Source organism: Pelobates fuscus, chromosome 5, assembly GCF_036172605.1.
Source record: "Pelobates fuscus isolate aPelFus1 chromosome 5, aPelFus1.pri, whole genome shotgun sequence".
Taxonomy (NCBI): Eukaryota; Metazoa; Chordata; class Amphibia; order Anura; family Pelobatidae; genus Pelobates; species Pelobates fuscus.
The window spans coordinates 28,648,331-28,662,572 of record NC_086321.1 but is presented as its reverse complement, the minus strand read 5'-3'; the positions used below and the strand labels follow the sequence as shown (position 1 = coordinate 28,662,572).

Sequence of the window (14,242 nt, the reverse complement as noted above, 5' to 3'; positions counted from 1 at the left end):
ATTGTGTGTATTTATGATATTAAGGTGCTGATATTTTGATCTGGTCTGGAACAAACCTTTAATACAGCTAACAAGATTTGGACAGGTGTTTCGGATATAAATTGTATCTCTTCTGTCAGTAATTTATGAAATTGTTAATCTACCCTACCAACTGTTACTGTAATTAAAGTACTTGTTATTTTTTTAATCCCATAATTCACAGATGGCCAAAATCATCCATCAGAGCTATTTATCTTCTGCGATATATTTGAGGGGGAAAAAAAGAACAATAATAAAAATTAAAAAAAACCTTTGCATGATTTTATTTTTAATTGCCAAACAGAAATAGATGTTTTCTAGCATTTTACTTTGCAGTTTCACAGAGCAGGGAATTGCAAGATTTGAGACCAAAACAATGAAACATCAAAAAAAGGTCTGCTATGTTGATCTAAAACATGGAATTCTTCAAATACTCATTTTAGTAAATAAAACCAAAATTGTAATTTCTGTAGTGATATATTGGAGCTCATTTCCATGTGAGCACTCTGCACAGTGCAGGTGAGTTAAATTATGTGCTAGCACTCTACTTGTTAAAGGTTACCTTGTCCGTCTGAGTAACTCAGATTTTCCACCATACTGAAACATTCAACTAGTTACATGATTGGCAATGGCTAAAGTTAGCTATTAATTGTGATTTTTACACTACTCTATATTTTATACTTCCAATTCATGCAAGACCATTCTTGCACAGCTTGGTATCTAGAACACATGTCAAATGTGTCATATCGTGGGAAAATGTATTTATTTATTTTTTTATCTCGCTTCTCTGCCATTTTTTTGAAAGTATGAAGACAGAACAGGGCATGGCAAAGATGTAATAACTACAGCAGCGCTCCATGCACCGTCTGCTGGAGGGGGCAGGCTATTAGCCTGGCCATCCCCTTGATGGCGGAACCGCCCCTTAATGGGTGGGCAGGCCGCCCTTTGTGCTGAACTGACCCACCCCCTTTGATGAGCAGGGCCGCCCGTTTGATGAACAGAACAGTCCCCTCCATGCTTACAGTCTTCACTGCCTACTTCGCTCCTAGAATATGAGCTGACCCTATATGTAGGGTCTCTAAACGACCCAGTTTGTGTCACTGGTTTTGAACAGTGACTTGCAAATAAACATATAATCCTGGGTTAACAGCCAGCCCCACAGACCATCCAAAGAGAGCTATCCAGGCACACAGTGTTATTAAAGTGCTGGTATCTGAGCAAAATGCAATGTGATAGCATTCTACAACCACAATGCAATGTGATGGCATTCTACAACCAAAATGCAATGTGATGGCATTCTACAACCACAATGCGATGGCATTCTACAACCAAAATGCAATGTGATGGCATTCTACAACCAAAATGCAATGTGATGGCATTCTACAACCAAAATGCAATGTGATGGCATTCTACAACCATAATGCAATGCGATGGCATTCTACAATCATAATGCAATGCGATGGCATTCTACAACCATAATGCAATGTGATGGCATTCTACAACCATAATGCAATGTGATGGTATTCTACAACCATAATGCAATGTGATGGCATTCTACAACCATAATGCAATGCGATGGCATTCTACAACCATAATGCAATGCGATGGCATTCTACAACCAAAATGCAATGTGATGGCATTCTACAACCAAAATGCAATGTGATGGCATTCTACAACCAAAATGCAATGTGATGGCATTCTACAACCATAATGCAATGCGATGGCATTCTACAACCATAATGCAATGCGATGGCATTCTACAACCATAATGCAATGTGATGGCATTCTACAACCATAATGCAATGTGATGGCATTCTACAACCATAATGCAATGTGATGGCATTCTACAACCATAATGCAATGTGATGGCATTCTACAACCATAATGCAATGTGATGGCATTCTACAACCATAATGCAATGTGATGGCATTCTACAACCATAATGCAATGTGATGGCATTCTACAAGCAAAATGCAATGTGATGGCATTCTACAACCAAAAGCACATTAAAAAACACATTCATGCTGCATTTTGTGGAACCTTTTTTGGGACTATTTTGCGGTTTTAAAGGGCAGTCCTATCTCAAATATCTGTAATTTACTAAAGTGAGAATTGTCTGGAAAATGCTAAAGACAATTTCATATTTTAGGCTGAACTGTGAAAATGATCTAAGTGAGTTATATGTTTAAAATGAAGTTATTTTGATTTAAACTTTGAACTCACTATAAATTTTAGATAATTCTCATTTGAGATAAACCAACAGTAGAGTGTGGGAGAAACGCGATTCCCCTTTAAGCAAAACATACAGTTTCCCTATTGTGTAACACACAAATCAGAGGCAGCACACGTATACTTTGAAATGTTAATAACGTTGCCAATATTCATTTGAATGCTACTGATCATTTTGTCAATGCAAATAATGTGCCTTTTGAGTAAGTACGGGGCAGAAACACCTGGTACATTTGCATGCTTGCTAATGTTATGTTTTGGATACTCTCGTTCCTCGGCTAAACAGACCTCCTGAGTGACAGAACCACGTGCATAGATGTTGGTCTGCTTAAACAATTTAAACTGCATTCACAGGAAAAATACCAGAAGGTGCTTGATATTTCTTATAGCTTATAGCAATGCTTTTAGTTCATGCCTCCAAATGACACCCCCTTTGGACAGTTTGTGTAGATTAAAATAGTCAACATTCTAAACGCAGAACTAAATATTGAAATGAGCTACTCGACTCACCACAATGGAGCCCAATTGTGCTCATTCATTAAACATTGAAATTAAGTGTATTGAACACCAAATTGTAAGATTTAGGCAGAAATAGCTTGATTTGTAAACATTCTCCAACTCTGTTATAGTCACACCTTCACTGTATTCACTGAAATTGTTTTAATTTTCTTCTTTTTGTAGAGTAGAACTTCACTATTTTTCCTCAAAATTTAAAATTTTCTTATTTTACAGTAGAATTTCAGTAATATGACTAATACATGTATTTCAACAAACTGTGTAAAATATAGTCTTTTTTTTATAACTTACAAAAGACATTAACCCCTTAAGGACCAAACTTCTGGAATAAAAGGGAATCATGACATGTCACACATGTCATGTGTCCTTAAGGGGATAAATCTTTAAACAGGTGCTTCAAACTAGTGAGACTTCTTGGTCTGTTTTGTATAGATTTTGTGTTTTTAGTGTTTGGGGGTGTTTTGAATTTTACAGTGTTTCTAAATCATGCCGACAAGTTCAGATTTAAGCAAAGCAGCGAAAGATATATTAAAAAAAAATCTGCCTATGATAGTTGTATTTTTAAAATATAGATTTTATTTAAAAGTTCTACTTAAGATAAAATGAAGTTAATTTGAACTAGGTGTAACCCTTTTTAATGGTAGTGGTGTAAATCTTAAGCATATGGATTTGTAATTGATCTCTTTTAAAGCAGCCATCAGTCAGTGATGCTGACATCACAGGTATCCAGTCACTAATATGTGTAAACCCTCCAATTTACATCAGCCAATCAATGACTGCTGACATCACAGGTATCCAGTCACTAATATGTGTAAACCCTCCTATTTACATTAGCCATCAATCAATGACTGCTGACATCACAGGTATCCAGTCACTTATATGTGTAAGCCCTCCTATTTACATTAGCCAATCAATGGCTGCTGACATCACGGGTATCCAGTCACTTATATGTGTAAACCCTCCTATTTACATCAGCCATCAATCAATCAATGACTGCTGACATCACAGGTATCCAGTCATTTATATGGGTAAGCCCTCCTATTTACATCAGCCATCAATCAATCAATGACTGCTGACATCACAGGTATCCAGTCACTTATATGTGTAAACCCTCCTATTTACATTAGCCATCAATCAGTGACTGCTGACATCACAGGTATCCAGTCACTTATATGTGTAAACCCTCCTATTTACATCAGCCATCAATCAATGACTGCTGTGCTGACATCACAGGTATCCAGTCAAATACATGGGTAAGACCTCCTATCTACATCAGCCATCAATCAGTGACTACTGACATCACTGGCATCTAGTCCAATACATAGGTAAGCCCTCCTATTTACATCAGCCATCAATCAATGACTGCTGACATCACAGGAATCCAGTCACTTATATGTGTAAGCCCTCCTATTTACATCAGCCATCAATCAATGACTGCTGACATCACAGGTATCCAGTCACTTATATGTGTAAACCATCCTATTTACATCAGCCATCAATCAGTGACTGACGATATCACAGGTATCAAGTCACTTATATGTGTAAGCCCTCCTATTTACATCAGCCATCAATCAATCACTGCTGACATCACAGGTATCCAGTCACTTATATGTGTAAACCCTCCTATGTACATCAGCCATCAATCAATGACTACTGACATCACAGGTATCCAGTCACTTATATGGGTAAACCCTCCTATTTACATTAGCCATCAATCAGTGACTGCTGACATCACAGGTATCAAGTCACTTATATGTGTAAACCCTCCTATTTACATCAGCCATCAATCAATGACTGCTGACATTACAGGTATCCAGTCACTTATATGTGTAAACCCTCCTATTTACATTAGCCAATCAATGACTGCTGGCATCACAGGTATCAAGTCACTTATATGTGTAAACCCTCCTATGTACATCAGCCATCAATCAATGACTGCTGACATCACAGGTATCCAGTCACTTATATGTGTAAACCCTCCTATTTACATCAGCCATCAATCAGTGACTGCTGACATCACAGGTATCCAGTCACTTATATGTGTAAACCCTCCTATTTACATCAGCCATCAATCAATGACTGCTGACATCACAGGTATCCAGTCGCTTATATATGTAAACTCTCCTATTTACATTAGCCAATCAATGACTGCTGACATCACAGGTATCAAGTCACTTATATGTGTAAACCCTCCTATTTACATTAGCCAATCAATGACTGCTGACATCACAGGTATCAAGTCACTTATATGTGTAAGCCCTCCTATTTACATCAGTCATCAGTCAGCGACTGCTGACATCACAGGTATCCAGTCACATACATGGGTAAATTCTCCTAATTACATCAGTCATCAATCAATGACTGCTGACATCACCAACATCTAGTCAAATACATGGGTAAGCCCTCCTATTTACATTAGCCATCAATCAATGACTGCTGACATCACATGTATCAAGTCACTTATATGTGTAAACCCTCCTATGTACATCAGCCATCAATCAATGACTGCTGACATCACAGGTATCCAGTCACTTATATATGTAAACTCTCCTATTTACATTAGCCAATCAATGACTGCTGGCATCACAGGTATCAAGTCACTTATATGTGTAAACCCTCCTATTTACATTAGCCAATTAATGACTGCTGACATCACAGGTATCAAGTCACTTATATGTGTAAGACCTCATATTTAAATTAGCCATCAATCAGTGACTGACAACATCACAGGTATCAAGTCACTTATATGTGTAAGCCCTCCTATTTACATCAGCCATCAATCAATCACTGCTGACATCACAGGTATCCAGTCACTTATATGTGTAAGCCCTCATATTTACATTAGCCATCAATCAGTGACTGCTGTGCTGACATCACAGGTATCCAGTCACTTATATGTGTAAACCCTCCTATGTACATCAGCCATCAATCAATGACTGCTGACATCACAGGTATCCAGTCACTTATATGGGTAAACCCTCCTATTTACATTAGCCATCAATCAGTGACTGCTGTCATCACAGCTATCAAGTCACTTATATGTGTAAACCCTCCTATTTACATCAGCCATCAATCAATGACTGCTGACATCACAGGTATCCAGTCACTTAATGTGTAAACCCTCCTATTTACATTAGCCAATCAATGACTGCTGACATCACAGGTATCAAGTCACTTACATGTGTAAGCCCTCCTATTTACATTAGCCAATCAATGACTGCTGACATCACAGGTATCAAGTCACTTATATGTGTAAGCCCTCCTATTTACATCAGTCATCAGTCAGCGACTGCTGACATCACAGGTATCCAGTCACATACATGGGTAAATTCTCCTAATTACATCAGTCATCAATCAATGACTGCTGACATCACCAACATCTAGTCAAATACATGGGTAAGCCCTCCTATTTACATTAGCCATCAATCAATGACTGTTGACATCACATGTATCAAGTCACTTATATGTGTAAACCCTCCTATGTACATCAGCCATCAATCAATGACTGCTGACATCACAGGTATCCAGTCACATACATGGATAAATTCTCCTAATTACATCATCAATCAATGACTGCTGACATCACCAACATCTAGTCAAATACATGTGTAAGCCCTCCTACTTACATTAGCCAATCAATGACTGCTGACATCACAGGTATCAAGTCACTTATATGTGTACGCCCTCCTATTTTTTATTTATTTATAAAATATTTTACCAGGAAAGATACATTGAAATTTCTCTCGTTTTCAAGTATGTCCTGTGTCCACAAAACATTGCATTGATACATTAGGTTACAATAAAATACAAAAACAATAATAATACACACTATGTATATAAAAATAAATATGCATTTACATTAGCCATCAATCAATAATTGCTGACATCACAGGCATCCAGTCACAAACAGGGGTAAGCCCTCCTATTTACATCAGCTATCAATCAATGACTGCTGTGCTGACATCACAGGTATCCAGTCACATACATGGGTAAGACCTCCTATTTACATCAGCCATCAATCAGTGACTATTGACATCACTAGAATCTAGTGAAATACATGGGTAAGCCCTCCTATTTACATCAGTCATTAATCAATGTGTGCTTACATTACAGGCAACTAGTGTAAGCCCTCTGATTTACATCAGTCATTTATAGCTGGTATTACTGGGATCTTCTCATGTGATATTTTTTCTGTGTACACTTATGAGTTTAAATTAACATACTGGCAGTAGTCATCACTTCAACGGAAAATACTGCTAGCTATGATTTGGAGTAAGTGTATACTCAATAAAAATAAATATATAAATAAACAAATTATATATCTATGTGTACATACATCTTACCAGTTCATATTGTTGCCAAATAATGCTTTAAAAACACAGGCAACAGGTCTGCTTTAAAATGCACTCACTAAGCATTTACATACCTCGCAATATGGTTTCAATATGGTCCCAGTTTCAAGGAGATATGAAATTGCGGTGCATGGGCCTATAGAGGAAATGCCAAGGGTTGTGACACTTATAAAGCCTAAAATGGTGCTTTGCCTAAAAAATGGGGAAGACCTGTTCAAAAAAGGCTAAAAAATAAATTAACGTACACCATCACGATGGCTGCACATGTGTAAAGTGCTGATAAAATCATCTGCTCATAGGCTTAATGCCCCGAGCACACTCTGCACTGTGCAAGAGAAGATGTCTAATGGAGTGTTTGCACTGTACTTGCTGAGTAGAATTCCCTGATGTCCCCAGAGGTGGAAATCCAGAGAACAAATATGTGTCCACAAGACAAAACCCTAAAACTGGGAGAGTTCTACAGAACACATGACAATTAGGAGGCATGCATTTAAAAAGTAGGTGGAAATGAGGGGGTTAGGCTTGTTTGAAAAAAAAAACAAAAATCCTACCCAAAAAGAAAGAGGTCAGCCTGGCATGTGCGTACATATGGTTGCCCATGCACACGTCACTTTTAAAGTATCCTCAAATGGGCTCAGTTACCTAAACATCTCATGTGTGCATTTAATTATATCTGTGTTTTCGGTGGTGTCTTTCTACATTGCCTACAAGCCCAGGCCAGTGGGACAGAATTCGAAAGCCACCACAATTCAGGTGAACCTGAGACTGTTGAAAGACACAAATACCGACAGTGACACAGGTTTATTTTGGATCTTCTGGGCAAAAACGTAGAATTTTATTTATTGACCTAAACTAGGGGATAACTCTTGGTCATTAAGAGATTTTAGGTGGGTTTTTTTTCTCTTCTATACAAAACAATACATTATTTTCTAATGGCAAGATTTATTGAAGAACCCATAGAGTCATACAGAAAAATAGAAATAAAATCTTAAAAAAGACAACAGAAATAAAAAAAAAAAAAAATAGAATCAATTGGTACATTCATAAGTAACACAATCATAATGTTATAGCAGCACTACTATTACTATTATGAGCAGTACAAAGTATGTACATACGTCGTTGTCCGTTAATACTACATAAGAGGAATCACTTCTATAACCATATTAAATTCTAGTAAATAACACATTTGTTAAAATGAAAAACACAGTAATCATACACATTATACATGCATTCTCTGATACATTCCATCACCATATAAGTTAAATTATACATTATTCTGCTGCCCATTTGTGTTACATAGAATGCTCATTTAAATCGTACACTTTGGGTTACTTTAATATAAAGGTAAATTGATGAATTCTGATAATTAATGGGCAGATTATTTGGGGTGAGACAATCTGGATTTCACATTTTTATATCCTGTACCTGATATGTTTTAAACATATTTTCTGGCTAGAAGGCCCCACCTGAAATCCCTGTTTTCAAACAGAACACTGAATAAATAAAAAAAGATCTCAGTCATATCTCAGAAAAAAACACTTAGGGTCCAAATAATTTACTTGACCTATGTTTCAGTAATGTAATAAATAATGTAACCCTTTAATTGCTCAACTTCGGAACCAAAACAAAACCTAGAATTTGTACAATATGCATGTTCCACTATAATTTAGGGGTTTATCTTTAACTGTCCCTTTACATAATATATATATATAGTTTTGGTTTTTTTTAAAGACAGAAAAGGCTCTCTTTTATTATCCTTTCTGTACACATAACAAAAAAACTATGTATGGATAAAATGTTAAAAGTTTAAATGAAAACAAAACTTTTTTTCACAGTTTTGCTTATAATAATTTGTAAACATCAAGTGCAACTCAAAATAGATTCACATATCAGTCCTGATTGTTAACAGTCTAGGGTAGTAAAGGTTAACCCTATACCAACCCTACCCATAGCCCTGTGCTTACACTAACTTTATACACCTACCCTAACCTTACCCCTAATCCTAAGGTGGCACTCCACTACACCCCCCCCCTCCCAACAAAGCACACTGTTTAGTAGATATACCCTGATAAAAACATGCATGCATTCAATTATGTGCTTCATTGTGGGTATAGCTTAAAATAGCTTCTTACCCAGCCCAAACTTTCTGTGGCTGTCTAATCACAATTCACAGTGCAGCTTAATGAGACATCTTTGCATGGCAGGTGATCTGAGCTATTGTTGACTGTTGAGTTTAGTTCCACTAATCTAACCAAAACAGTAAGTAACAGGACCGGATGTCTGACTGACAGCCAGGGGGGTGTAACAAGATTCATTTATAAAAGTTCAAATTTCTATTTCTATTTTTTGTAAAATGAATAAGAGAGCACATAGTCTTCACACAAAGCACTTCAGCAAGCTTACATGCTTTAGGTGTGTGGAGTGTGCCTTTAACCCTAAATTATTTCTAACCTTATAACAGCTTTAACCTTATAACAGCATTGACCATTACCTAACACTAAGCACAAACTAACCCTAACAGTAACCCTACCCCTAACTCAAAGGGATTCCCTCTGCTGACATCACTCCTGGCATCAGCAGAGGGATTTCCCAACAGTGAGTCCTGTACTGGGAGATTTTAGTGTTAAACAAGTCTCTTTGTGCAGTGGAACAGGCAATTGCCCACCATTATAATGTTTTATACATATACAGAACTCAAAAATTCCACTTTCCACTGGTCATTGGCAAGTGAAAATGTAGTCCTGGCAAGTAAAAATTCACCTCTGGTAAATATTCCAAAGACCCTCCACTCGAACAGTGGCAGTAACTTTTAATATATCCCATGTACTACATACTAAGACGTATGTGAATAGCTGTATATAAAATTAGTAAACACATACCATTAAACTGAACAATGTATAACGCTATTCTGACATCTGAATTCAACAACGAACACAATTAATGAATAACACATTTGAATGGGAAACAATTTTGAAATGAGATCTTATGCTCCATCTGGCTATTTCAGGCTAAGCAATTTGCATTTGTGTATGCAAATATATCAGATTACACATCCCTCCAATCACGGACAGAAATCACCACGAGCTATTACTGGTAAAAGAGAGAAACCCAATTGCATGTTCGAAAATAAGCAAACGATTGCAAGGAAATGTATCTCCAGCAGGTCTGCAGCTCTTTAAAAATGTGTTCAACGATTGGCATTACTACAACAAAACTGGGGTTTTGGGGGACAGGAGCAGCACTACATGCAGCGTATGCTTGTGTAGTGTATATATCTTTAGATCAAAGAAGGTCATTGAATTATTTGATAAACCCCATTTGTTCACAGTAATATTGAACACTATATAAAAATAATAAAAAATGCAAGCCTTACCATGAAATGTGTTGAGGTGATTAGTTCTTGCACGGACTCTAGGTAGCTGGTGTAGCTAGTCCGTGAAAGTAATAAATCCGACATGATAATGTGAGCTGGGATCCCCTGTGCAGGAATACAGTTAGCAAACGGCACAGCACAAACTGGTGATTAGATCTTGTGCATAAGAGTGACTGGAAAGAGAGGAGGAGGTGGCCTACTGTCAAGGATAATTTTGTGGTGAAAGGGCTTCTACATCTGTTATGACTTTTAGGTTTACAGAGTAAGAGGCCCAAATGAGGTGGAAAAAAATTATACATTCTAGAATCTTAGATTTTTTTGAATGACGTTCATGCATTTAAAACAAACATAATAACTGTCTAATGAGAAAGGGATGTAAAGTGTTAAAAAAAATAAAGGCTAAGTCACAAAACCGAGATGCGACAAACAAATGTAAAATGTTACACCTTCTGATATTATGACCGAAAATGTACCAACCTCTTGTCAATTCATCACCATTTAGTGCATACATCCAAATATCTTTATAGGGATATGGTAATCATTTTATTTATCTTTCACTAAGTAACAGGGACTTAAAGTGATACACTCTGTGTGTTGCTTTTAAGTGAAGGGGAGCTGTTAATGGTGATTTAATAGACAATGGACTTTGCTCATGTTATTTCCTATTAGTACTTTCTATATATTGTTTGTTCACAGGGAAATTATTGTGAATTGCTACTTAAAATAAAAAAATAAAAAAATATGTCATGCTAATGCTTGTAGTACATGCCAATAAATGACATCACCCGAGAGGGTTTATTTAGTAAATATTGAATGACATTGAGGTAATTGAGCTATAAATTTTGGTTGAAATAGTCAAGTTGGTAAATATCGCATTTCTGTTATCGATTCTGCACAAAACACTCAATTTGGTTTATTTAACAAATCTTGAGTTGTAGTGTATTTTTTTTGTGTGTAATATTCAATAGCTTTGTCACATGTCCATATTTATTAATTTAGTTAACCGTGCCGGTGTAAAGGATGTGCACTGCCTGTCCGACCGCCCTAGATACTGTGTCATTGCAAATTTTCCACACGCACCGACTGATCACCTTCATGTCTAAAATAGCAGTACTGAAACAATACTGACAGACGGGTCTATTTGGAAACATAAAGGTCAGTTTAGCAAAGTATGGCATTGACAGCAGGGACAGTCAGAAGAGTGACATATGATTAGAGTGCTATTAGATTTAACACACTATTAGGCAGTGTGTCTTTAGTGCCTTGCAGGTCTGGGGCAGGTTAATGGAAAATGACCAGCGTTACTTGTTTAGATTAGCAGAGTTATTCAACAAAGTCTGAGTGGCCCCATACTGAATGGGGCAAACACATCCGGCTGCATAAGGCCATTTGGACTATTCCCACTATTTAACAATGTCTGGATTTTGCAATTCAGCCAGACCGAACACTGCTGGATGGCTGAAATCCTGACCCAAATACTTCAAATCCGGGCACGAACTAAAAAAAATTCAAACTATTTGCCCGCTGACAGAGCAAGCAGCCAACAGGTAAATAGTTAAAAACCCTTGGCAGTGTGAGGGTTAATCGATCTTGCTATCCACCTACCACATGAAATAAAGTTAAAATAAAGAAACACCCTATGGGGGTCAATAAGACCTCAATATCACTATCTGCCGTGCAGCAGGTTGGCCGTATGTCTACTAAATGTTTAAAACTAGCAACTAAAAAATACCCCATCCTGTGGGAATCATGCGGGGGAATTTAAAATAAATAATAGAGGATATCGTGATATTATAATATATGGGGGGAACCTAGTGACCCACCACCCATTGGCGGTGGGTGGGTCTCTAATATTGTCATTCGGGGGGGGGATCTAATGTCCACCAACCCATTGGCTGCAGGGATCGACTGAATCACAATATTCACTAGGTCTTCCACACCCACCCCCACTTGCATACTTCTCTCAAGACTTGGGTGTAGAGCACTTTAATTGGCTGACTTACAAGCCAACCAATCAGAGCACTCTTACCGATATTGCACGGAGTGGAAAATAGGCGCTTTGTGAATCCTCCAAATCTTTATGTAGAATTGGATATAAAAGCACTGATTTTAATCCGGGTGATTGATGCAGATATGCCCAGGCCAACAGAATTCCGACCGAATTCAGTTAATCAGTAGTCTGGGTTGAAAAAAGACACAGTCCATCAAGTTCAACCATGTTTGGCTTTACTAAATATGAGAATTGAAACTACAGTTGGAATCTCCATCTGGACAATAGCTTTTCAATATAGCTTGCTAATGCCAAATATTACATCTCTGAGTGAGAACATTTTCATTATTATTATCAGATATTTAGCCAACATATTTACATAACAACACAAAAACAAAAAAGGGGTCATACAACTCACTCCCTTCCTCCTATACTATTCCTCATCAGTTGCTGAAATTTTTTTTGTTTTTTAAATAGATTTTGCCTTAGCAATTAACCTTTTGATTTCCAGATGAAAACTTGGCACACGTGATGTGTTGAGAAATCCTCAGGTTAAACCAAGGCTGAACGGTTTCTCACTGTAACAAAATAGCAAATAAAGAAATAGTTTGTATACTCTGAGGGCACGTGTATTGTAAAAGTGAGGGTGTTTTGTAGTTAAAGGAACACTATAGTCACCTAAATTACTTTAGCTAAATAAAGAAGTTTTAGTGTATAGATCATTCCCCTGCAATTTCACTGTTCAATTCACTGTCATTTAGGAGTTAAATCACTTATTATGCAGCCCTAGCCACACCTCCCCTGGCAATGATTGACAGGGCCTGCATGAAAAAAAAAACTGGTTTCACTTTCAAACAGATGTAATTTACCTTAAATAATTGTATCTCAATCTCTAAATTGAACTTTAATCACATGCAGGGTCTAGCAAGCCATTAACATAGCAGGGGATAAGAAAATCTTAATTAAACAGAACTTGCAATAAATACAGCCTAAAAAGGGCTCTATTTACAGGAAGTGTTTATGGAAGGCTGAGCAAGTAACATGCAGGGAGGTGTGACTAGGGTTCATAAACAAAGGGATTTAACTCCTAAATGGCAGAGGATTGAGCAGTGAGGCTGCAGGGGCATGTTCTATACACCAAAACTGCTTCATTAAGCTAAAGTTGTTTAGGTGACTATAGTGTCCCTTTAAAATGTAAAATTAAATTTTGAATGTTAAATAATAATATTGTTAGTAAATAGAATCAATAAGATAAATGTACAAAAATAGCAATATATGTTATATATTGTATTTACCTCTATCCTGGGACATGATAGCCTGTACCTTGGCAACCAGCCACTGCCCTATGCGCCTGTCGGGTAACACAGAGAAAGCATAGAGAGAGAGGAAGACAAACAAGGAGATTATAGATCAGTCATGTTCAGTTATAGAACGTTATCTAAAGTACAAACAGTGGGGCAATCACTATGGAAACCAGGCCAACACTCAGGCACTTTTCATTGGTGACTCTTCCCCTTTTACATTTTTGTATAACTGTTTAGAACAGAATATGTTGATGAATGTCCTCATTGTTTTTGTTTCTCCTCGTCCTTTGCCCTATTTCCCCTGGATGCGGCAGGGCTCAGATGAATGGTGCTATCACATGATAAATCTTTAAAATAATTTTAAAAGAAAACGGAGCATCACATGAAAACAATGTGATATCGTTTCCAGAAAAATGAAGGTTACCCTTTAGTATTCATTTTGTCAAAATATCTTTATGAA

The 14,242-nt window shown here is 37.1% G+C and overlaps 1 protein-coding gene across 1 annotated transcript in view; it reads right to left on the bottom strand.

The window, feature by feature from the left end:
- The window catches only part of MCTP1 (multiple C2 and transmembrane domain containing 1), a 680,185-nt gene extending 669,568 nt beyond the window's left edge, over positions 1 to 10,617 (bottom strand). Inside the window, exon 1 of the mRNA XM_063453691.1 lies at positions 10,489 to 10,617. Coding sequence (XP_063309761.1) covers positions 10,489 to 10,572 — 84 coding nt within the window. The 5' untranslated portion in view covers positions 10,573 to 10,617. The remainder of the gene's footprint in view (positions 1 to 10,488) is intronic.
- Between the last annotated feature and the right edge of the window lie 3,625 nt (positions 10,618 to 14,242).